The sequence below is a fragment of the Furipterus horrens genome, unplaced genomic scaffold, assembly GCF_987537825.1.
Source record: "Furipterus horrens unplaced genomic scaffold, mFurHor1.1.pri manual_scaffold_11, whole genome shotgun sequence".
Taxonomy (NCBI): domain Eukaryota; kingdom Metazoa; phylum Chordata; class Mammalia; order Chiroptera; family Furipteridae; genus Furipterus; species Furipterus horrens.
The window spans coordinates 85869138-85895008 of record NW_028327181.1 but is presented as its reverse complement, the minus strand read 5'-3'; the positions used below and the strand labels follow the sequence as shown (position 1 = coordinate 85895008).

The 25871-nt window shown below is 41.2% G+C and overlaps 1 protein-coding gene across 3 annotated transcripts in view; it reads left to right on the top strand.

Moving 5' to 3' along the window:
• Nucleotides 1-25871, top strand: part of ACACA (acetyl-CoA carboxylase alpha) — a 199167-nt gene that overhangs the window by 134593 nt on the left and 38703 nt on the right. For all 3 annotated transcript variants that reach the window (XM_090290711.1, XM_090290710.1, XM_090290712.1), the window contains 2 exons: nt 1054-1174; nt 1691-1801. In XM_090290711.1, coding sequence (XP_090146837.1) covers nt 1054-1174; nt 1691-1801 — 232 coding nt within the window. The remainder of the gene's footprint in view (nt 1-1053; nt 1175-1690; nt 1802-25871) is intronic.

Genomic DNA, 25871 nt, shown 5'->3' with positions numbered 1-25871 from the left:
AAGAAACATTGCACATAGGACAATGACACCTCAGTGCCCTTCAAAGTAGGCACCTCGGACCTCGTATATTTTCCCAGTTGCCATCAGCCGCCCCTTTGCATTTTCCTGAATCTCATCAATGATCTGAATTCTCTTTCTTTTCGAAGGTGATTTTAGTTTTGGGAAAAGCCAGAAGTGGCAGGGCACCAAATCTGGGCTGTAGGGGGGACTGAGTCACCTGGGTGATTTGATGCTTCACCAAAAACTCTGCTTGAGATGTGATGCCTGAGCAGGCACGTTGTCGTGAGGAAACTGCCAATCACCAGTCGCCCACAGCTGCGGCCTTCCGAATTGCCCAAATGGTTTCCAAGGAGGGTTGTTCAAGCTTAATGCAAAATCTGATGTGGACTTGTTGCTGTACTCGTTCGGTCGGTCATTTTGAATGCGATGGCCACACATGCTCACTCAACAGCATCTACCGCCCCCGCTGATTTGTACAGTGAAGTTGTCATTGTTCACGCATGTGCATTCCAGTCCACTGTCCTTGGCTGCCAGGTTACATTGATGTCATGTGCACCACTCTCATGATATTAACAGTGGCTGGACTTCTTTTGGACAGACCTCATATATTGACCCTGCCTTTAAGAAACCTGTTCTAGAAAGCAGGAGAGGGCATCTAAAATCTTGAGTGACATCTATGTGCCAAACCCTCTCCTTGTTGCTTTAATTTAACTCTCATGTCAGCCCTTAGAGGTAGATACTGTTACCCCATTTTATAGAAGTCATTATTATCCCCTAAATCACACTGCTGTGTCGAGCAGGGATTTAAACCTATCTACTTAATGCCAGATGTTGCTCATACTCTTATAGTATATTGCCTCCAACAAAATAGGCACCAAACTAAGAAGAAAAGATACATGAATAAAGAATATAAAGCCCTGGTGTTATACTCATGTTTAAGTTACTCGTGTGCTGTTTGTATGCTTTTAACAGCCTTTTAACGGTGATTATTCTTCTAAGAGATTGTTCTTACTGTGTTCAACCTTTATAATTTGCCATATCTGTATCCAATAGGTACAAGATAACTGATATTATTGGGAAGGAAGAGGGACTTGGAGCAGAGAACCTTCGGGGTTCTGGAATGATTGCCGGAGAAACCTCATTGGCCTATGACGAGATCATCACCATTAGCCTGGTAAATCTTGCCTGAATTGACTATGTAGCTAGAATTTCTTTTTGCCCCATCTGTGCTATTTGGCCCAAAATGAGAGCATTTCTGAAAAGTTGCATATATACAATTTGATTTTAATTCTGCATGATAATGGGAGAGCAGGGTAGTATAAATAATTGAATTTCCCAGATAAACCTAGTACCTCCTTTTAGCCTTTAGTTTAATTTATTTCTCCAGATATTCTACCAGAGTTTTAATAGCTGGAATTTCTTTTCCTCTACTATTTTCTTTGTTCATACTTCCAAAAGTATAAGAGAAGTAAAGGAGCTCTGAACTTCTAAGTGTCTTAATACTTGAATCATTCAATGAGTTCTGTACCTTCTCTTCTTTGACCAGGAAATTATTCTTATTTTCAAACAGACTTCATAAAAGCAGTAATTTTTTTTTTACTGTTAATGTGGATTTTGCATATCTGTGCCTTAGTTTTTACAGCTTGGGAGGGGACATAAATATGTGATGTGTAGAATTTTTGTTTTTAAGGTTACATGCCGAGCCATTGGAATTGGGGCTTACCTTGTCCGGCTGGGACAGAGAACCATCCAGGTTGAAAACTCTCACTTAATTCTGACAGGAGCTGGGGCCCTCAACAAAGTAAGTTTCTAGGGCTTGGGAGAAGTATGTGAAGCTGTTTGAAGGTTATTGCGAATTCTTGGTTCAAGATCCTGACTGGGAGGAAGCCACTCAGTCCATGCCTCCCTTGATCTCTCTCTTCACCTTTCCTTCCATTTTCCCTACCCATTGCCTTGCTTGCCAGTTCATTCACTCATTCGAAAAATATTTTAAGTACCTACTATGTGCCGGGAACCGTTTCAAGCCTTGTGGGTATGTCAATGTATAAACCATCTAAAACTCCTGCTCCGAAGAGTTGGCATTCTAGTGAGTCTTTCTAGAAAGAAAGAATTAATTGAATGCTTCTATTCTGCCCTCCCTCCTTTTTTCTCTTTTATGAGTGAGGGATATGAGATCTATTTTCAGACATAGACCTGTCTCTGAAACATCCTCTGGACATGTTGAGGCTACCAACTTCTGATGTTTTGAGAAATCTGTGAATGCACTTCTGAAAAAGGGCAGGTGATGTGGTCCCTCATACACAGAGGAAGTACTTGGAAAATAGTGCATGGGGAGGTGGGTGGATGGTTGGATTACAGGGAAATAGTATGACATAGAGGCTTGTCTTCCCTTCGAAAGAAATGCTTATGTCTTTTCAGGCCGAGCTCACTGGGGCTTTTCCAAAGGGGGTGGGAAAGATATGGTGAGGTCATTTCTCATAAGAGTGAAAACTGTAAGGATAGCTGAGGATTCAGAGGACAATGTAATTCTGACTTCTTTACAGGCATAGGAAAATTATTTTTTCTCTCAAGTCCAGGAATATGTAACAGTGTGGGGCCAGCTGGCTGACCTTGAACAACTCATATAACCTCTCAGTTCCTCAGCTTTCTTTATCTGTCAAAGGGGGATAATTTACACCTTTAAATGATACTGTGGAGATCAAACAAGAAAATCTAAGTAAAAGTAGGTAGTACTTGGCACCAAGTGTTGGACCTCATTACAATTTCAGTCCCCTTTTCCTCTCTCTTACATGGTTTGGTGATTAAACTTGTGGAGTTACATTCATGCTAAATTGTATTAGATATTGTTTTTACTAGACATGCACAAACTTTTTATCAAGGCTTGACCTTCAGGTGGAAGGATAGGGATGAAGCATCTGTCCTATCTTACCACTCCCATTTAGAAAATGTTGATACTTCCATTGGCCCAGTTAGCTTTTGGGGATGTCAGAAATGAGAACAGTTTGATGGGATCAGCTTGTTCTCTGCATTCATGTGTCCTTCTCTGGGCTTTGCCTTTCTCTCCAAAGAAAGGCAAAGCAGTGCTGACAACAGTGAACTTGGATGTCCTGGCCCCTATTTTGAGTAGCCTAGAAGTAAATACTGTGAACTGCCGCAAGTGAAGGAGATTGTTGCAGTGGGAGAAACTGCTAAGTGTCCTAAATTTTTTCAAGTTGCTCTTTTGAATACCTTCTTAGGATGAGATACTGACAAATGTTGAAGAGAATTGTCAGTATCATTATCTGTGAGGATGGAATTTAAAGAAGACACCTGTATTTCCATAATGTTCTCATACCTCAACAAAGAGCTCATTTCTGAAATGTATCTTCTTACACTGAGTTTCTTATTTTCTCCCTGATCCTATTTTATACACAAAGAACTTTGCAAAAAGCAAACAAAGGTTTTGTTTCTGCTTTGTTATTGGGGTGTAGTTGGTGGTTTGTTTTTGTTTGTTTGTTTTTTGCCTAAAAACTTGCTAGTTGAATTTAATTTGTGCCATTAAAAAAGCTTTAGGAATTTTTTTTTCTTAAAATCTGATTAAATTGTTCCAGTCACGTTCATTATATTCACCATCTTCCCAGCCTACAGGGCTGCTTGTTAAAGAAGTCTAGTTACACAAGAAAGGACAAGTAAAGCTGCAGCTGTAACTTACCAGCGCTGCTCATTTCCAGAAGGACATGATCATTTGTAGCTGAAGGGAATGATCAGTTATAGAGGTTACCTAATCCTGCTCCTCCTGCTTCCTTACTATTTTCATGTCATTGCCTCATAAGTATAGAGTCGTGTTGCTGGAAGACACCTGATTACATGCAAATTGATTAAGAATGTCCTATCTGCCCCTTTGCCTCTGAGGTATGAAAAAGGAAACCTGACGGGGCTTCATGTTCAGATTGCTCCCTTTGACTCATTGTGCAGGTTCTGTCTTTGTGCGCACTGGTGACTTCCACATCTCTGTTTACCTTTCTTTCCGTACGAATCTCTGTCTCACATACTCTGGGTGTGTGCAGGCCACTTAAGTGCATGTCTGTTCCTGTAGGTGTGCTGGTCTCTGTCTCTTTGTGTCTGCATCTTGCTTCTAGATCCCTCTTTCTCTGTGTGCCTCGCTGAGTATCCATGTGTGAGAAAGTCTTTGTGTATGTCTGAAACACTGTAGAGCGGAAATGTAGGTGGTATATGCAAGCTTTAAGATTGCAAACATTTGACCCCCACCTTTTTGAGTCTTCATCCTTTATGTTAAACATTGGGGTGAAGAATAAGAAGGGAGGGGGTGCGCAGAGGTTGTAGGGAAAAAAATCTGTGTGTGCAAGTGCCGATCCCGTTGACCCCTTTGAAAATTGAAATAATGATAATGCGCGTCTCCTGACTGCATCAAAGTATCAGCACATCAAAAGCCAGGAGGCATGAAATGCAAATGATAAAGTGAAAGCAGATGGATTGTGCATGATCGCCTGATGCCCAATGAATTTTAAAAGGTGCCGGTTTGCAAATGGGGTGGGGGGAGGATTGGGGGTGAGGGGACTGAAATAAACACGTTATCCCTGCAATTTTTTTTGCTCTTGACGCTCACTCCTGACAATATTTTTTCACACTTGAGTGAATACCCACTCCATCTCTCTCTCCCTTTTCCCCCTCTCTCTTTTTCTCTCTCTCTTCGCCCTCATCAACTCCCCGCCCCCCCCCACCACCCCTTACACGTCTCAGGTCATGTCGCTGCAGCTCCGGTGGAAATAATAAGATATAAACCACGAGGTTGTTATTTGCATAGAAATAGCATGGAGCCCCAGGCAGCAAGGGAGAAGGACACAGGGATCATTTGTCTAAAATTTTAATGAAAACTTTTGCTGAGGCAGAGATTTTTAAAAAACTTTCTTTCTCCCTGCTTTTCTCCACCCATCTCCACCCTCCCCAAACCCCATCTCTGATTTGACTTAACATGGTTGAATTTGAAGAGAAAGGGCTGACGCTCCACATGTCATATTCCTGTAATGCAGCAACATGTAAATTGTTTATTCCTTTAATAGATATGAAGCTGGAGACAGACACATTTCTGTCTTAAAACACTGTGTGCATGCGTCCTGTTTTTATGGCTAGGCTCCACCTCAGTGCCCAGGTGATGGCGCCCCGTTGTTAGCCAGCCTGCTTTTAATTAGTTTAGACCTTCCTACCTTTTGCTTGCAAAGACTTCCTTTTTAGAGGATTTCTTTTTGTAGCCAGCAGCAGTAACCTGCATATAAAATATTTCCGCGGTTTCCTGTTTTTTCACTTTCAGTGGTTTTATTGTTCCCCTACATGTTTCATTCATGGGTCCCACCCTTTGCCACTGTGTCTTTTGTTCTAAACCATGAAAGTGCTTTACACATTTGTATTTTTCTCCCTTTTCCCTCCTAGCCTCAGTGTTTGTGTAGTCTCTCTCCTTTTTTCTTCTCTTTCTGTCTTGCTCTTTGTTGCCTGCAGTTATTTGTAAACTATTACCAAGTTGAGGAGAGAGACAGGATCTGGGTTTTCTTGAGCGTTGCAGCAGCAGATCTGACATTTGCAGTCAGGGCAATGGGCTGGTGACTAGAGGCCGTCTGGGTGACCCTACTGGAAACTTATAATCAGGAGCATCTGTCTGGCTCCTTGCTACCTTCTGGGTGAGCTAGTGGTGCCCAGGCCATTTTTACAGGTGAAGGCTAAAACAGTAAGGGGTCAAGTGACTTGGTTCCATTGACAGAAGCTAGATCAGCATCAGAACATGAACTTCCACGTCCCCAAGTTTCATTTAAGATGGGCCCAGTCCCTTGTTCTTAATATCCATAAAACCTGGTCATTTTCCTTCTTTTCCAAATGTCATGAGTGATGACATAAATAAGAGAAGTTTCTACGGCCTGCTATCCCATGTCACTCAGAGCAGTAGCTCACAGGTTCCTAGCTCTACAGACTGCAGGCTGTGAGTGGCGGACTCCTTGAAATGCCTCACTGAGTGGTAAGGGCAGGTTTGATGGATGTGACAAACTACCCTGCTTGAAGGGACTCACTTTGGCCTGGCAAAGGCAGTGACCTGTGTGCTTGGGGGACTGGTAAGATAGACCCTTTTGGGGCTGAGACAATTTGTAGAGTCATAAACTCCAAAGTCAAAGTGCCACTGGAAATTTGCAGTAACTTTCCGGTTTACTTCCCCTCCCCCACAACACCTCCTCGCAGTTTCTGTTTAATATGTTTAACATAATTTCAGGTGGTAGATAGGCTGGAAGGGTCTAGTATTGTAAGGGACACTGATGTAGACTAGAGCCTTCTAGTTCTCAGTCCATTGCCCCAGGCTTGGTGAGAGCTCTCTCCATACACAGAGAAAACAGAATTTGCAGTTTATGGCTTGGCCCCTGGACAGTAACTATGGAAGTAAGGCTTGTGCCAGGGGCTGTGAAAGATGGATTATAGATTCATTCAGGATGTGTGCTTTGTGACTTGCCTGTGATAAGCATTTTAAAGCTTCTGCTTTACTGGGTGGTGGTGGGGTGGGGGTGGAGGGCATAATCTCATCCCCTTAGCTAGATCAGGCCCTGATTCCCACTGCGTTTACCAGGATAAGAGAAAGTGTGTGATGGGTGTGGCTAGGACTGTATGTTAGGCTGGTAGGGGGCTAATTCTGCCAAACTTGCTTTTAAGCCTTGATCTGAGTTTCTCTCTGGACTTCAGTTTCCAAATATGTATTTTAATGTATCTGCACAATATGAAATGTGAAGTTTTGCTGACAATTGGGTACAGTATCAGAGATCCTCCCATGAGTTTGTAGCACCGGGGACCTGCACTGTACACTCTGTATATTCATTCATGACTCTGACATACAACATAAGAGAGTCGTGGAGGCTCAAGGAGGGAAGGGGAGATTTAGTGCGCACTCTGAGGAAGCATTGTAACTCTCACGTAACATAACGAGGTGGAATAGTTAAGAGCAAACTGCCAGGTTTAATTCCTGGCTCTACCACCTGGTAGTTGGGTGACTTCAGACAATCTACTTACCTTTTTGGGTCACAGTTGACTTAAAATCGGGATAATAATAGTACCCAGCTACCAGGTTCTTTTTTTTTTTAACTATTGTTGTTCTATTACAGTTGTCCCATTTTTTCCCCATTGCTCTCCCCTGTCCCCCTCCCCCCGCCCCCCTCCCATAGTCAGTCCCCACCCTGTTGTCCATGTCCATGGGTCGTTCATACATGTTCCTTGACTAAATCATTCCCCTTCTTTCCCCCCTCCTCCCCCTCTACCAGGTTCTTGTGAGGATTAAATGAGCTAATATAGTAAATCACTAGCATTGTAGCGTTTCCCGAGGTGTGTGCATTTAGGATCCTTTCTCAGTGCAACTCATTATCCAGGCCCTGGAAGAGAAACACAAACACAAAATTCTTTATACTGCCTGATCATTTGAAGGCAAAAATTCCTTTAAGAGAATGTTAGATGTCAGTCCTCGCTATACAGTACATTCATTTATCGACTTTCCCAGTAGACGTTACCTAAAGACAATCACCGCCCTTGGGAAAGCCATTAGCGTGAGCGGCACTATGTTCAATTCTGATAGGGTAGTATATGTGTCAGTCATCTGTCTGCAAGAGTCCCCAAGGACTTGTTGGTACAATAGCCCGTAATCACTCTAAGGATCAGTCCAGCGATTTGCATTTTGAAAAGTCCCTAACTACCTATTTTTATGATGGACAGCCCCTGTACTGAAGCTCCAGATGGGATCGCTCTCCTTGCTAAAGAGGGCATTTGTGTTTCCTTTCTTAGTAGCCTTGCGGTAGCAGTGTAAACAAGTTCTCAGAGAGGGTTGCAATGGGGACATCTCTTCTGGTTTCAAGCCCTTCCCCCACCCCAACACACGAAATATGGGCAAACCTGGCTCCGTTGTTGGGGTTTTGTTTGTTTTTCATTTGCTGTTCCTCAAGTTTGGTAGAAAACTGTACCAAGTATGTGTGACTCAATTAGTGATTCATAGTCTGCCTGATCCCGAGCTCTCTGGTTTGGAGAAATTGCGGGATGGTTCAGGCACTTAGAGCCCCATTGCAGGAGTTGCGTGTGCCTCTAAGACAGCCCCATGTAGGGCCTGGTGGCTTAGAGACTAATGACGTGGGAGGACCTGCAGTATCAGTGCAGAACTGCAGAGGACGTGAAAGCTCTGAGGCCCTGCCTGGGACGTTGAATATAGACTAAGGAATTATCGTGTTTAACAGCCTATTATAAACATACTCAAACTTTCTGAAATTACAAAACCTTTAGATTTAAAAAAAAAGCAAACAAAACCCTTTAGCTGATTCCCCTTCATAGGTAGAGCAGCCTTGGTCTTTAATCTGTTTGGACCTCAGTTTCTTCTGTAAAATCCATTTCTCTCCATGCTCATCTTAAATTCTCTTTAATTTCTAGTATTCTGTTAGGCTATGAAGATGGATATTGATTTATAGCCAGGGAGCCATGTTAGGCTGGGACAGGGAGAGGATAGATTGGGGGAGGAAGTCTAACAAATTTACTACATATTAGGGTATTATATATCAGTGAGATTACATATTAGTGATATGTAAAATTATTACCTACTAGTGAGATTAGAAATAGGAGCTGTACAGTACAATGATTTAAATTTATCTTGTTTTTTTTATCTACATTATAGAAAAATCAATGCCATGTGGGGGCAGCGGTGGCAGTGTCCATGACAACAAATGACCATAGAATTAAAATTGTTGGGAGTGGAGGAACCTCTAAAAGTCCAACCCCCCAACCGTTGTTTGTTCTCTGTGACACCATTGCCAAATGTTCATTGAATGATTCTCGAAAAACTCAACTGACGGGAAGCTCAGTAATTTTTGAACCAATTCCTTTGATCTGTAGAAAGTTCTTTCCTATATTTAGCTAAAGACTGACTAACTCCTCTTAAAAAGCAGCGTTCAAAACTAACAAAACAGCTCCCAGTTTTATGGTCTAACCTGTGTGGAACCAAATGGAACCAAAATCTTTCTCATGTACTTTTGCTTGCGGAGTCCGGCCTTGCCTCAAGAACAAATATAGTAAAGATGAAAAATGCTATTCAAAGATAGAAAAGAAACTGGATTCACATATAACGCTCTTGCCAACTAAAAGTGTTAAATAAGTAGTCACTAGAAGAGGACAGCCGAAACTTAATGCCACTTTGAAGTCCTCTGCAGAACTTAGGGGTCTGATGCACAGTGTCAGAGCCTGACCGGTTCCTACTTTCCCATGACCTGCCTCGTTGCAAATTAGGATCCTGACACACAATTGGAATATAGGTCTTTTTGGGTGCTGTATATTTAGGTAATAGTTAAAACTCACTGGGTCTGAGGATTGGTGGTACTTACTTCAGGAATCATTAAGGTGACGTAGATAGACTGAGATACTTTAAAACTCTTACGGGCACACACAGTCTTTAATGCTTGCATTTATTACCCTCTCACCTCAGAGAGCAGTCTCAGACTCACTTCCTGCATGCAGACCTCTGTCATTCTCTGCCCTACCCCCCGGGTGTCCGTTTCAGCCTCCAGGATTGTGTCGCTTCCTGAGTATGGGAATGAAGAAATGCCTCCACTTCACATGTTCTGTGGCGCACAGGGTCTCTGCACTTTCTGCCCCTAACAAGACATTGTCTCCGAACCCAAGCTCAGTGCCCTCTTTGGACTGTGGACATGGTCCCCAGGGCAGAGTGGTTCATCTTCTTTATTTTCCAGTTAGTCATATGTTACACCTTCTTATGCTGGATTTTCTTCACCTTTCTCTCTTTCTATATATGTTCATAGCTCTGTCTCTGCAAATTAGTGTTCACTTGAAACTTTACTTCTCCATCTGCCTCACTCTCCTCCCCTTAACCTTTCTTTTCCTCCAACCCCAGCCCGAAACCCAAGTAAATTAGCTCCTCACTCCTGCTCCCCAGTTTAAAAAAACCCCGTCCTCCTCCAGCAGTGTCTGTTCTTGGATTTGCAGTCAGCGGCCATCTCCAGTAGCCATCGGGCTGTCAGCTCTGCAGCTCCCCACCTCCCCCATCACTCACCAGAGGAAAAGGAGAGCCAGAGCAAGAGCTTGAAATATATCATGCAATAGTGTATCATGAATTTGTTGTGAATCACAGCAGTGAAGCAGGTTTATTTATTTCTGAGACCTTAAATCAATACAAAGTAGGTCTCTTAGTTCTGAAGCTGGGATGGAGTGTGAAAAAAATGAGCCCATTGTACTCTTAAAACTTTGGGGAAAGGAGATGACAGCTATATAATTCCATTTACCAGGCACTAGGGGCTTTAATGTGAAGGTGACAGGGAGCTCTTTGTGCATTTAGAGCACCATATCTTCTAAATAAAAGATCTGTAGACTTGATAGTGGAGCATAGCTCTGGGTTTAATAATCTCCAAGCATTAGACCGAGCCAATATGTTCCCAAGTCAGAGAGGTCCCCCCCTAACACTCATAAATTAAAAGTGCAAGAACTGCACATGTTGGTAGATTAGAAATGCAAGGACTCCAGTCTTTTCTAAGAAGAAGACAGAGCTGGGCCCTGGCTGTGCACAAACTGCTGTGTAAATATGATAAAGACTCTGGAAACGAGACTGTTTAGAAACCTGCCTTCTGGCTGTTCGTCATTATAGGGAATGTCCCCTGTGCATGGATCCAAATCTAGCTATGTTCCCTTTCATTCAGAGTGGCCACCTTCACACAGTCTAATCAGCTAATGTACACAGTTAGGAGTGTTGAATTATGAAAAGAGAAGCTTTAAGAAATGTTTAGATTGAACTGCAGATTACCATACCTCAACTTTAAGTTTTTCTGGGTAATTCTTGACTGTTACCTAATTTTAATAATGTTTCAGTGTCTGGAAATTATGCTCTTTAAAATAGTATGCACATAAGAGAAATTGAAAAATCGGGGTTATTAAAAAAGAACTCACCCATTTTTAACCAATGGCATAAGATGCAAATATGAGAAGTCAAGGCTGTTGGTATATATAATCAAGTTTTGAGTATCTTTGTTTTCTGTAAGACCCATTGATAGAATATGCTTTTCCTCAACAGGTAAATCAGGTTTTGTGCAGCTCAGTAGACTCTTGAACAATGTGAGGGTTAAGAGTGCCAACCCCGCCACAGTCACAGATCTGCTCATAACTTGACTTTTCCAAAACTTTAGTCACTCCTCAGTGTCCATGGGGCATTGGTTGCAGGACCCCTCCATGAGGACCAAAATGCAGACCCTTAAGTCTCTTATGTGAAATGGGGTAAGACAGTGCACATGCTCAGCCCTGCATTGCCATAGATTCTTAACCACAGATAGAAGGTGCTGTGTTTAGTCCATAGTTGGTTGAATCTGTAGATGCGAAACCAGGGGACGTGGAGGGGCAATTGTATATTTATTTATTTTTTAAAAACCAGTATGTAAATCAACTCATGCAGTTCAAACCCATACTCTTCAAGGATCAGTGGTATGATACAACTTTATATTATATAGATTTACTAGATTAATTCTAGCCCAGGTAAGGATGTTGAAAGAAAAATCCAGTTTCAAGATGCAGTTCAAGATGGTGGCATAGGACAGTCCTGAACTCATCTCCTCCTACAGACACACAAAAAAATATACAGCTCCGTATGTAGCAGTTCCCTCTGAAAAGAACCTGAGAACCAACTGAACATCTGCTTTGTAACAAGAGGCCACAATGACATGGTTAGCAGAGGCAGAGACATGGTCTCACCAAAAACCCCACCCCTGGCATGGTGACCCACAATCAGGAGAAAGATAAAGAAAAGAAGAGGAAGAAGCTACTCCCTGAGGAGCAAGGGGTTTGTATCCTACACCGGATGTCCAAACCCTTGGATCCTGCCCCCAAATGTGTGGTTTTTAAAGCTAACAGGAGACTTCGGGTCAAGATGGTAGAGTAGGTAAATCCTGTACTTGCCTCCTGCCATGACCACATCAAAATGAAATTACAACTGAATTGTAGAACAACCACCCTTGAAAGCCACCTGAAGACTAGCTCAACGGGATTCCTATAACTAAGGATGTAAAGAAGAAGCCACATCGAGACTGGTAGGAGGGGCAGAGGCACAAAACGAGCTACTTCCTCACCCACATGTAGCGATTGAGACAGGGAGGAATTGAGTTGTCTGGCTTCAGGGTGAGGGCTTGAGGGGCAGCTTTCTCTGGGACTAAAATGCCAGCAGACACCATTGTTCCTTTGTTGAGCCCTCCTCTCCCGCCACCCCCACGGCCAAAAACAAAACAGCCTGCAGACACCGGCCAACGCCAAAGCTGATGAGCTATTAACCTCGCTAACACTGCTCTTGCCCTGCCCTGGTGATTCTCTGAGACCTTGCCCCCGCCAATTCATTCCCAGTCTGAACCTCTCTCAGAGGCTAATCCTCGCAAGCGGCCAGCCTGGGCCTGCACTGTGGACTTGCCAAAAATTTCTCAAAGGCCCGGGCCAGTAATTCAGTTGCTAGAATGTCGTCCTGTTGCGCCATGGTTGCAGGTTTTATCTCTGGTTAAGGCACATGGACGAGTCAACCTGCAAATGCATAAGTAAGTCAGACAAAAAATATCTCTCTCTCTCTCTCCCCCCACCCCCTAAAACCAAAAATCAAAAATCTCTCAAAAGGTCCACAAAGCCCAGACAAGCAGTGGCTGGCCTCAGCATGCCCTATACCTCTTGCTAAGTGGCCACAAATTTGGCACCAGTGGCAGCAAGGCTCAGTCCACAGCACAACCACTCCCGGGTTTCTCCAAGCCCTTAACAGGCAGCTACCAAACTCAGATCACTTTGTAGTTTCTACCAGGTGGCTCTGAGCTGGACACAGGCAGCAGCTGACCTTGGCCTACACCGGATCCCCTCCCAAGGGGCCCCAGAACCAACACACCTACCTGGTGGCTGACTTTAGATCATACCAGAACACCACCCAATTAGCACAACAAATGACTCACTCACAGGGTGAACTCGGCAGGCACCAGAGCCTTGCTAAAAGGAGTCTTGCTCCATGGGGTGAGCTCCCACACAACAGCTTGTCCACTGTAGTCATAGCCAGTGCCCACTCACTGATGTGCCAACCGAAATCAAGGCTCAGCCATACAGGAGGACACACACAATCCATAATAAGGGACACTCATGGAGCACCCAGCTTGAGGTGACCAGGGAGACTGTGCCACTGGGCCCCACAGGAAACCAACTACCTGAGGTGATGCTACCAGCATTGGGAGACATAGAGCATTTATTTAATACATAGAGACAAACACAGGAAGGCAACCAAAATGAGTCAAAGAAACATGTCCCAAATGAATGAATAGGACAAAACTCCAGAGAAAGAACTAAACAAAACAGAGGCAAGCAATCACCACATGCAGCGTTCACAACACTGGTCATAAAGATGCTCACTCAACTTAGAGGAAGAATAGATGATATCAGTGAGAATGTCAGTAAAGAGATAGGAAATAAAGGAGATAGAACACATTAAAAAAAAAAAAAAAAAGAACCAGTCAGAAATGAAGAATACATTAGATGGAGTCAACAGCATGTTGGATGAAGCAGAGAGTTGAGTCAGCAACTAAGAAGACAAGGTAGCTAAAAACACCCAGTCAGAACAGCAAAGGGAAAAAAGAATCATATAAAATGAGGATAGTATAAGGGACCTGTGGGACATCGAGTATAATAGCATTTGTATCATAGGGGTACCAGAAGGAGAAGAGATAGAGCAAGGAATTAAAAACCTATTTAAAGAAATGGTCAAAAATTATTTCTCTTATATGTGGAATTAAAAGCAAAATAAATGAACAAATTCATAGATACAGAAAACAAACTGATGCATACCTAATGGGAGAGGGGTTGGGGGGCTGCATAGAAAAGGTGAGGTGATTAAGAAATACAAATCAGCAGTTACAAAATAGTCACAGGAATGTAAAGTACAGCTTAGGGAACGTAGTCAGTATTACTGTAATAACTATATGGTGTCAGGTGGGTGCAAGACTTATCAGGGGGATCACTATAAGTTATGAAAATGTCTAATCACTGTGCTGTACACTTGAAACTAATACAGTATTGAATGTAGACTAATTGAAAATATATTTTTTATTTTTAATTGCATTGGGGTGGCATTTGTTAACAAAATTATATAGGTTTCAGGTGTACAGTTCTATAATATATTATCTGTACATTGTAGAGTCTCCTTCCATCACTATTTATCCCCCCTTCACCCTGTTCTACCCCCCCACCCCCCTTTCCCTCTGCTAATTACCATACTATTATCTTTGTCTATGAGGTTTTTTTTCTCTTTTTGCTTAACCCCTTCACCTTTTCCACCCAGCCCTGCAACATCCCTCCACTCTGATAGCTATCAGTCTATTCTCTATGAGTCTATTCCTATTTTGTTTGTTAGTTTATTTTGTTCATTAGATTTCATATATAAGTGAAATCATATGGTACTTGTTTTTCTTTTACTAGTTTATTTAACTTAGCATAATGCTCTCCAGCTCCATCCATGCTATTGCAAAGAGTGAGATTTCCTTCTTTTTTATGGCCAAGTAGTATTCCATTCTGTAAATGTACCACGGCTTTCTTTTTCTTTTCTTTTTTTTTTAATAGAGAGAAGGGGAGGGAGGGAGAAAGAGAGGAAGAGAAACATCAGCGTATGAGAGATACCTGGATTGGTTGCCTCTCACACACCCCCAACTGGGGACCTGGCCTGCAACCCAGGCATATGCCCCTACTGGGGACCCTCAGAAGACTATAAGCTGATTTTTTTAGCAGAAACATTGCAGACCAGAGGGAGTGGCATAATATATTCAAGTGCTGAAAGGAAAAAACTCCCAACCAACAATAGTTTACCTTGCAAAGTTATCATTTAGAATTATGGAGAGGTAAAGAGTTTTCTGGACAAACAAAAGCTAAAGGAATTCATTACCATTAAACTCACCTTAGAAGAAATGTTATAGGAACGTCTTTATGCTGAAAAGAAAAGGCCATAACTTGAAGTAAGAAAACATATAAAAGAAAATATCTCACTGGTAAAGCCAACAGCAAATATATAGTAAAGTAGTGTATCAATCACTTATTAAGATAGTATGAGGGTTAAAAGGCAAAAGTGGTAAAATTAACTATAACCACAATAATCAGTCAAGGTTTACACTAAGTCAAAAATGTAAAATATGACATGAAAAACAAATGTGGATGTGAAGTAAACATGTAGTGCTTCTAGAATGTGTTCAAACTTAAGTGAATATCAACTTAAAATTGACTACTATACATATAGATTTTTATATATCTACCTTATGTAACCACACACCAAAACATATAATACATACACACAGAAAATGAGAAAGGAATCTAAAAATACCCATCAGATCACAAGGGAAGAGAGCAAGAGAAGAAAGGAACAAAGAATTACCAAAACAATGAACAAAATGGCAATATGTACATACTTGTCACTGATTACTTTAAATGTAAATGGACTAAATTCTTCAATCAAAAAATAAAGAATGACTGAATGGATTAAAAAAGACAAGACCCTTCTATATGTTGCATATAAGAAACTCACTTCAGATCTAGGGTTATACACAGACTGAAAGTGTAGGGATGGGAAAAGATATTCCATGCTAATGGAAATGTAAAGAAAGCTGAGGTAGCAATACTATATCTAACAAAATAGTCTTTAAAACAAAGCCTATAACAAAACTCGAAGAGGAGTGTTACATCATAATAAAGGGATCAATCCAGCAAGATATAATAATTATAAATATTTATGCACCCAACGTAGGAGCACCTAAATATATAAAGTAAATTTTAACAGACATAAATGGAGAAATTGACAGGAATACAATAATAGTAGGGTGCTTTAATACCCTTCTTACATCAATGGATAGATCATCTAGACAGGAAATCAATAAGGAACCATCATCCTTGAACAATACATTATAGTAGGTGGACTTAATAGATATATACAGAACATTCCATTCAAAAGCAACAAAATACCCATTTTTATCAAGTGCACATGGAATACTGTCTGGGATAGATCACATGCGAGACCACAAAACAAATCTCAATAAATGTAGGAAGATTGGAATCATATCAAACACCTTCTCTGACCATAATGGTATAAAACTAGATATCAGTTACATGAAAAAAACCAGAAAATGTTCAGACTTATTGAGAGTAAACAACATGTGACTAAACAACCAATGAGTCAAAGCAAAGAAATAGAGGAAATTTTTTCAAAAACAAGGCAAATGAAAATACAAACACAATGTTCCAAAACCTATGGGACACAGCAAAAACAAAAACAGTTTTAAGATGGAAGTTCATGGAGATACAGGCCCTATCTCAATTGACAAGTAAAGTTCAATCTAACTTTATACCTAAAGGAACTGAGTTACTGAAAAATAATATGTGTGTGGTGGTGGTGGTGGTGGGGGAGTCAGTGAATCTAAGGCCAGATTCTTTGAAAATATATTGATAAATCTTTAGCCAGACTCATCAAGAAAAACAAAAGGGACCAACTACGTAAACTCAGAAAATAAAGAGGTTACGGCTGATACCTACAGAGATACAAAGAATTATAAGAGACTATTATAAATAATTATACACCAAACAAGACAACCTAAAAAATATGGATAAATTCATAGGACTATACAATCTTCCAAGCATGAATCATAAACTACAAGAAAATCTGAGTAGACTAATTACTGCTAAAGAGATTGAATCATTAATCCAAAAATTCCCCACAAAAAAATTCCCCACAAACAAACTGTCTAGGACCAGATGGCTTCACTGGTGAATTCTACCAAACACTTAAAGAAGATTTAACACATATTATTCTCACACTATTCCAAAAAATTGAAGAGCAGGGAATGCTTCCAAACCTATTTTGTGAGGCCAGTATTACTCTGATACCAAACCCAGAGAAAGACACCACAAAGAAAGAATATTACAGGCCAGTATCCTCAATGAACATGACACAAAAATCCTCAACAAAGCATTAGCAAATTGAAATCAACCTTAAAATAAATGATTATACACCACATTCAGCTGGGATTTATTCCAGAGATGCAAGGATGGTTCAATATCCACAAATCAGTGAACCTGATACACACTGTTAACAAGTGAAAGATAAAAATCATATGGTCATACCAATAGAAGCAGAAAAAGCATCTGACAAAATTCAGCATCCATTTTTGATAAAACTCACAAAGGTGGGTCTAGAGGGAATGTACCTCAACCTAATGAAAACCATTATGACAAACCCACAGCTAACCTCATACTCAATGGTGAACTGCTGAAAGATCAGGAATAAGACAAGCCCACTCTTACCACTTTTATTCAGCAAAGTATTGGAAGTCCTAGCCACAATAGTCAGGCAAGAAAAAGAAATGAAAAGCATTCAAATTGGAAAAGAAGAAGTAAAACTGTCAGTATTTGCAGATGACTCGATGCTGTATAGAAAATGCTAAAGATTCCACCAAAAAGCTATTAGATAACAAGTTGCAGGATACAAAATTAATATACAGGAATCTGTTGCATTGCTGTACACTAATAATGAACTATCAGAAAGAAAAACTGAGAAAAACATTTCATTGACAAGTGTATCTAAAAGAATAAAATAACCTAGGAATAATTTCAACCAAGGAAAGTGCAAGACCTGTACATTGAAAACTACAGGATATTAATGAAAGAAATCGATGAAGACACAAATGAAAGATATTTTGTGCTCATAGATTGGAAGAATCAATATTGTTAAAATGCTCATACTGTTGAAAGCAATTATCTACAAAATCAGTGCAATCCCTATCTAAATTTCTATGGCATTTTTCATAGAGCTAGAACAGAAAATCCTAAAATTTGTGTGGAACCACAAAAGACCTGAAATAGCCAAACCAATCTTGACAACAAAGAACAAAGCTTGAGGCATCTTCTTCCCTGATTTCAAACTGTCAATATATTACAAATCTAAGGTAATCAAAGCAGTCTGGTACTAGCATAAAAATAAGACATAGATCAATGGAACACAATAGAGAGCCAGAAATTTAACCCATACCTATGTGGTCAGTCAATCTATGAAAAAGAAGACATGGATATACAATGGGGAAAAGACAGTTTCTTTAATAAATGGTGTTGGGAAAACTAGACCCTGACTTACACCATACACAAAAATTACTTAAAAATGGATTAAAGACTTGAATGTAGGTCCTGAGGAAAACTCTTAAAAGGAAATATTGGCAGAAGATATTTACAAATTATATGGGGTTAATATCCAAAATATATAAAGAATTTGTGCAACTCAATGACAAACGAGGAAACAATTCAATTAAAAAATGGGCAGAGGCACTGACCAGTGTGGCTCGGTTGGTTGGGTGTTGTCACACAAAACAAAAGTTGCCAATTTAATGACGGATCAGAGCACATGCCTAGGTTGTGGGTTCGTCTTGGGTTGGGGCACATACAGGAGGCAATCAATCTATATTTCTCTCCTTCTCTTTCTCCCTCCCTTCCCCTCTCTCTAAAAATAAATGTAAAAATATTTTTAAGAAAATGAACAGAGGACTTGAATGGACATTTTTTCAAGATCATACAAATGGCCAACAGGTACATGAAAAGATGGTGAACATCACTAATTATCTGGGAAACCCAAATCAAAACCACAACAATATATCACTTTATGTGTGGCAGAATGACATATCAAAAAGACAAAAGAATGTCATCGAAAAAGATGAGAAATAACAAGTGTTGGCAAGTATGTGGCAAAAAGGATACTCTCGTGCAATGCTGATGGGCATGTACATTGATGCAATCACTGTGGAAAACAGCATGGAGTTTCCTAAAAACCTTAAAATGAGAGCTATACAATCCAGCAATTTCACTTCTGGGTATTCCGCCAAAGAAAACAGAAACACTAATTTGAAAAGATATATGCCTCTCTTCATTGTATCATTATTTACAATATCCAGGAAATGGAAACAACTTAAGTGTCCATTGATGATGGATAAAGAATATGTGGTACATATATGGAATGGAATGTTACTCATCTATAAAAAAATAAAATCTTGCCATTTGCGACAACGTGAACCTTGAAAGTATTATGCTAAGTGAAATAAGACAGAAAGGCCAACACCGTATGATTTCATTTTTATGTGGAATCTAGAAAATAAAGCAAACAAAACACAAGCAGACTCACAGATACAGAGAATGGACTGACAGTTGCCAGAGTGAAGGGGAGCAAAATGTACAAACTGAATTATAAAATAAGTCGGTCGTGGGGATGAAATGCGTAGCATGGGGAAGAGAGTCAATGATACTGTGTTAACTCTGTACCGTGGCAGACGGCCACGAGACTCATTGTGTGATCATTTTGTAATGCATGTAAATATCAAATAACTTAGGTACACTGTGAAACTAATATAAGATTGTACACTGGAATGTCAATTACACATCAACAGCAACAATAACAAAAACTCAGGGTTTGCACTGAGGACATCTAAAAGGGGAGGGTAATAGAACCACTCCTTTTGCTTAAAATCAGTACATGTTATAACGTGAATAAGAAAGACTTTGTTTTGCTTGGAGTAGTTCAACTTGCTGAAAATACAAATCACAGCTGAATTTTTACAGAGCACTAAGAATTATGGTAGCTCACATGCATTTATTGCTTTCCTCTTATGTCTAAAGTTCTGTTCTTATACTGTGGGTGTGCAAAGGTGATTCCTGCTTTCATAGAGCTTAAAATTTAGGCTGTAAGACAATAACTGGCTTTGTATGTGTTCTAAGGGAAAAAATAAATAAAATTGCAGCTCATCAGATGTAAATGAGAAAACCCAAAGCAAAAAGGCTGCGGAGATGAACAGAACTACCCCAAAAACCCCCGCCCAGCAATCACTGAACTCTGTGCCTAGCCACCAGTGGGCACACATAGTCAGTCGCATAGCCTTCCAATACCAACCTCATGTCTCGTATCCTATTCAGAAAACTACTGGGAGGTGACTAAGAAACAGGGATTTAAAAAATTTTTTCTATCTATACAAAACATATTTGATAAAAGACCGGCACTCAGAATATATAAAGAATTCTCACAACTCAATAATAAAAAAACAGCCCAATAGTTTTAAAAATGGGGAAGAAATTTAAACACACATTTCACCGAAGTAGATACAAAGATGGTAAACAAGTATATGAAAATATGCTTATCATTGGTCATTAGGAAAATGCAAATTAAAATCACAGATACCACTAAAATAAAGATTTTTAACTGACAATACTAAGTATTGATGAGGATGCAGAATAGTTGGAGCTCTTATACATACTGATGGGGATGCAGAATGGTAAAGCCACTGTGAAAAAATTTGGCTTTAAAAAAAAAGTTATGCACTTACCGTACAGCCTAGCAGTCCTACTCCTTGACATTTACAAGAGAAATGAAAGCATATATACACACAAAAACCTGTACATGTATGTCTATAGCAGCTTTATTCATAATTGCCAAAAACTGGAAACCATTCAAATGTCTGCCACAGTCAAACAGATGAACAAGATATGGTATTTCTACAGAATGGAATATTACTCTGCAGTTAAAAGGAGCTGCTGATACCTACATCAGCATGACTGAATCTCAGCTGCATTGTGCTAACTGAAAGAAGCTATGCTCGGAAGGCTATGTACTTTTTGACTCCACTTTACAAAACATTCTAAAAAAGGCAAAGCTGTTGCCACAGAAAGGTCAGTGGTTGTGATGTGTGAGAGAAGGGAATTGATTACAAAGGAGATGAGAGAAGTTTGGGGATGAAAACCTTTGATGTGCTCTGTGACTATATGGATTTGTCAAAATTCATAGAATTGTACACCGAAAAAAAGGATGATTTTACTGTATGTAAATTGTACCTCAAAAAAACATACTTTAAAATTTTTTTGTATTTGGAAGTAATTTATTGTCAGTATGCTCAAGTCTGTAGCTAAATGGGCAGTTGATGGGTCCCTAAGAAGAGTGATTTCTTTAGGCAGACAGTTTTTGCTCCGGAAGCCTATGCCTTTTCTCATGCATTTGACAAACTGTCATATGGCTCTTTTTCTACCACCATTACATTAAAAACAAGTCTGTTCCTCACCCACCTTCAAATCCTTACCATCCTTCTGGTCTTCCAGTGTTATATTGGGCCTGTATCTCAGTCTCTTTTTGGCTAAATATCTTTTCCTACCACAGGTAGCACAGTCCCTTGACTCTAATTTATCCATCAGCCAACCTGATCACTTAATAGCTTTGCTCCTTGTAGAGAGGTTTTTGGTCTTCCAGTGGGTGGTCTTAAATCCATCTGGGGCTCAAGTCAGAGGTTTTCCCATCCTGCACCAGCAGTATGTGACTGTGCCCCTTGTCTGCGCCCAACCCTAGCCTGACAGCTGCCAACCAGCACTCCAGTTCGCCAGTGACAATAGTGGCAATAAAGGGCAGGAGAAGCAAGTTAAAACCCTGAGCCCGTGTATTTAGAGACTACTTTAGAACCCCCAAACATTCTTGGTCACACAGGCACTGGTCCTGTCTCCCTAGAGATTTAATTCCACTCACCCTTGGATATATTCCGGGAGAAACATTTACACAGTAATATATGCTGCACCACTTAAAATTGTTAATTGGAGATTGAATTACTTGTCAGCTTTTAAAAATGTAGTCTTCTCAGGTCAGGGAGGAGGATGTTAGCGGCATGAGTAGATGAGCTATTGCATTTTTTTCTTCCCTTCCTCTTGTCTGTCCCCCTCCCTTTTCCCCTCTCTCACCCTCCCTCCTTTCCTTTGTCCCTATTTTACCACTTTTCCCCTGCTCCCACTCATTCTTTCTCACTTCTCTCTTTCTGCCTCAGCCACACCTTTATCAATAACCTGACAGATCCCAGAGTGAATGTAAAATCATGGATGAAATCCGGTGATGACAATTGCTCAGGAAATTTACAAAACCCCTCCACAAACCCTCTTGAGAATGGAAATGTCCTAATGGGAAGGAGGATTGCAGCTAAGACTCAGCTTGTGGAGCTGAATTCTCAGCTGCAGGAAGAATTTTGTACTCCCTGCTTCCTTTAATAGAAAATTGCCCTGACCCACCCAGGATTGTTTAGCAAGGGAAAGATGGATAAAGGGGGGAAAGCAGTGGTAGATTTCATTTCTTATTATTGCTGTGCATCATTGTTTTTCACATCTTGAGCATATGATTGCAAATATTTGCCTATGAGTCTGAGAGTCCCCCATATAATGTGTGTATCAGGACAAAAGCAATTTTTAACACAGTTGAGCTAAGTTGCATCTATGAAAGTTGGAAATATGAATGCCCGAGCCGAGAAATATCCTGACAAGTAAATACTACCCTCATTCAGTATTACATAGTGACTTCATTTGCACAAAACTTCACAATGCTCTGCCACCTCAGTCAAACATCCGGAGCACTGGGGGAAGGAGGAACAAGTTTATCTTGATCTCCAAAAAGGGATTTAAGGGAGAGAGCAGGCAGTATATTAGACTGTTTTCTGCCTGTCGGCTGTGGTAAACCTGAGCTGTTTGCAGTGTCTCTAGATAAGCAGCCAGAGCAGCAGAGGCCTGCGCGTGTATGTGTGACTGCATTCATTTGTACGCCTTGTGTACCTAAAAATTTCTAAAGGCCTTGTAGCGTCTTCAGTGGAGCCTTTAACAATCATGTCTCTGCTAGTCACTGGCTTGGTGCCCTTAATTCTCCGGTCTGCCAGCCATGAGTTTCTTGAGAGTGGATGAGGATCCTCTTTCCTCTCAGACTCAGCCCTTATTCAGTTCTGCCAGCACGGGAACTCTTCAGATGGTGCCTGTTTTTAATATTTTGTGATACTGCTTCTCCACTTGCACTTCAGGAGCAGCAAGACGGGGCCTCAGGAGAGTCACCTCTGTTTGGATGGCTCCTGAGTTTAAATGGTTATTGATGATTGTTGGGCAGATAAGTTAATAAAAGTGAGAGGAATAATTTGGGGAGTGGAACATGGCAAGCAACTTGACTTGTATAGAAGTGCATATGTCAGAGTTGAAAAAACTGATGAATGAAACTCACCTTCTTCATGAAAATATTATAGTGATGAGAGTTTACCCCAAATTTTTCTGTAGAATGTTGGCAGGGCAGCATATTGAAGAATAAAATGATGGTTCTGTCTGTGTGGGCTCCTTTCTGTGTCTTCCTAGATGCTGATCAGGGTTTGTGTAACTGGTCCAGCATGATCATTTCAGAGTAAGGCAGAATGGGTTTTGTCCTAGCCCAGATTCTGCTTCTTTGGTTGGAGCTTTTGTTCTGAAGTGTTCTAAAATCATTAAAACCACTTGAGTCAGCAACGACCCCTATAAATCAGGAGCTATTGTGTGCGCCCTCCCGGTACGCGCCCCAAACATATGGTCATCAAAGACGAACTGGAGGTGCTGCTTCCTCTTCACCGACTGTTAAAGTAGCTGTGATTGTTAGCATTTGTTTGCGGGTAGCGAAGCAGCTTTCGCTTCTCTGTGTGCCTTCCCTCCCCACCCTCGACCTCCTAAGATGAGGCCGGCCAGAGAGCGGTTAGGATACTCTGTTAGGCTGTCCTGTACTTTATCTCTTTAATTCCCAAATTAAATGAATCTTCTCCCATGCCAAACATTTCTTTAGCCCAGAAATAATGTTCTTGGTTGTGGTAAGCCCTGGTTAGGTTTCTTTTTGAATCCAGAGGAGGCGAGATGTAGAAATGCTGCTGCCTTTTCAGAACAACGCCAAAGCGTCAGAACCTGAGTTTCCACGTGTTAAGGGGAGACATGCTAAGTTATTAAATTCTTGCTCCTTCCAAGTTTGTCTCCCATTAGTCTGTAAGAATATGGGGTGGAATGGGCAAGTGGCAGAGCCTCTGGGGTAGCCCAGTCCTGGATGCTCTCTTGCTCTCTGAAAGGAGGGGCAGGGACATCTGGGGAAGGAATATTGATCAGCTAAGCAGTTCTTGGTCTGCTTTGGCCCCTCGGCTGCTTCTTCACCGGTCCATTACTAACTTCGGAGAGATGTAAGATTCTAAGTGGTTGCCTGGTAGCAAGCAAGCACTGAAGACAGTGTTTCATAGGAGAGAAAATAGTGTTTCTCGGTAGAAAATGGTCCAGCTCTCTCTTTCAGACAAGCAAGTTCTTGGCTCCTGACATAGCTTGTGAATATCAGTTATTCAGGGTCAGCACAGTGTCTCCCTTTTATTTCTTTTCCCCATCTTCAATTTTATTTTAATAATTAAAAATACTGCTGATCACACTGAATGACTTCTGGCAGAGAGGCAGCCTGTCCCAGAAGGACCAGTTGTGGGCCATCAGGTTTATGACGCCCATAAAACTGGAGCCAGATCGGACGGACAGAGCAGGCCTCCCTGAGTGACAGGGTTTCTGCTTGCGCCAGGGACCCCCCCCCCCTCCATTCACCGCTTTGGATATTTGTTTTGTTTTGGGTTTTTTGTTCTATTTTATTTCCTGATACATGTGCACGTGTGCATGTGTGCACACATTAAAAGATATAAATGAAACAGGTATGTAATGCCCTCTGCCTGTTAGAAAGACTAAAGCCATAAAAATAACAAACGGCATGTATTTGCTAGAATGTCAAAGTTATGAGTTTATTTTGTAATGATGTGCTCCTGCCTTCATGAGGTAAACTGGCCGTGGCGGAGGTGTTATTAGTAATATGGACTCAGTGGAGCAGAAAGCCGAGTGACCGAGAGATCAGTGTATCAGTCAGAGAGAGGGCAAATGGAAAGAGACAGCAGGAGAATGAGCAAAGAGCCGCAGTGCCAGGGCCGAGATTAAAGGCAGACAAGGGGAGGATGGGAGCCCAATGGTCAGATAGGGTCCCCCCTGTTCCTGGGGCGCCTTCCAAGGAGCTGCCGGCATGTTGCCTGCAAAGGCTTCTCGGCACCTCCTTATCAAGGAAAGCAGTAATCTGAGAGTAGTTTTGCTTTCTATATTCTTTGCAGAAGACTCTCTTCCACCCTTGCTAGATGAAGTTAAATGGAACCAAGGCCAGTTGGGTCATACTGAGGTCATTACTTCGGTCACCAACTTCCTCAGCCTTTGGAGGGTCTTAATGTATGGGCTGACCCGGCAGCATGCAGGGGAACCTCTCAAAGCTCCTAACAAGAAGGGGGAAATGGGAATACACAGGTAGAACTTGCTGGTCTTTCAATTCGTTAGATTCTCCCCAGAGACTGGAAATGAATAGAAGTTAGTAAGGAAGAAATTTTGTGCTGTAGTTATTTTCTAAAGGAGGTGGGGAGAGGAAAAAGAAAAGGTAAAATACAGTAAGCGCTCTACAACTGTTTAGAGCTCTCCAGGGCTCCCCGAGATGACTGGCAATTACTACACACTCAGCAGTTTGCGATCCTCCGTGATCAGGCTGCCCAGCTCCCATCTGCTGGGTCAGAAAACCTCCCTTCCTGAAAGAAATTATTAACCAATCTTCAAGAGAAAAGGAAACCCTGCAATTTCCAAGTTCAAGAATATTTTTGTTCTTCCTTTTTTCTTCATTAAAGAAAACTCTTTGGTTTCCAGTCGCAGGTGCCCTTCAGCCTCACAAGGGTTAAACTCCAGGGATACCGGGGATAGAGGCCCAGTTCCCTGGAACCTGGGGAGGGAGGACAGAGGGAGGAGAGGCGGACTTGGGTATAAATCACTGCCCTGCACCCGCACACAAAGGAACATGGACTCAAGTGGGTCCAGGACTGTATCATGAATTGCTTTAGGGTTTTGCCAGCCTTAGGGCTTGTGTGTGGGGACCAGCTTTAAAGATCAAATACAAGGGGAAAAGGAATCCTTTAAAAAAAAAGAAGAACCCACACCTCACAGCACTTCTATTACTG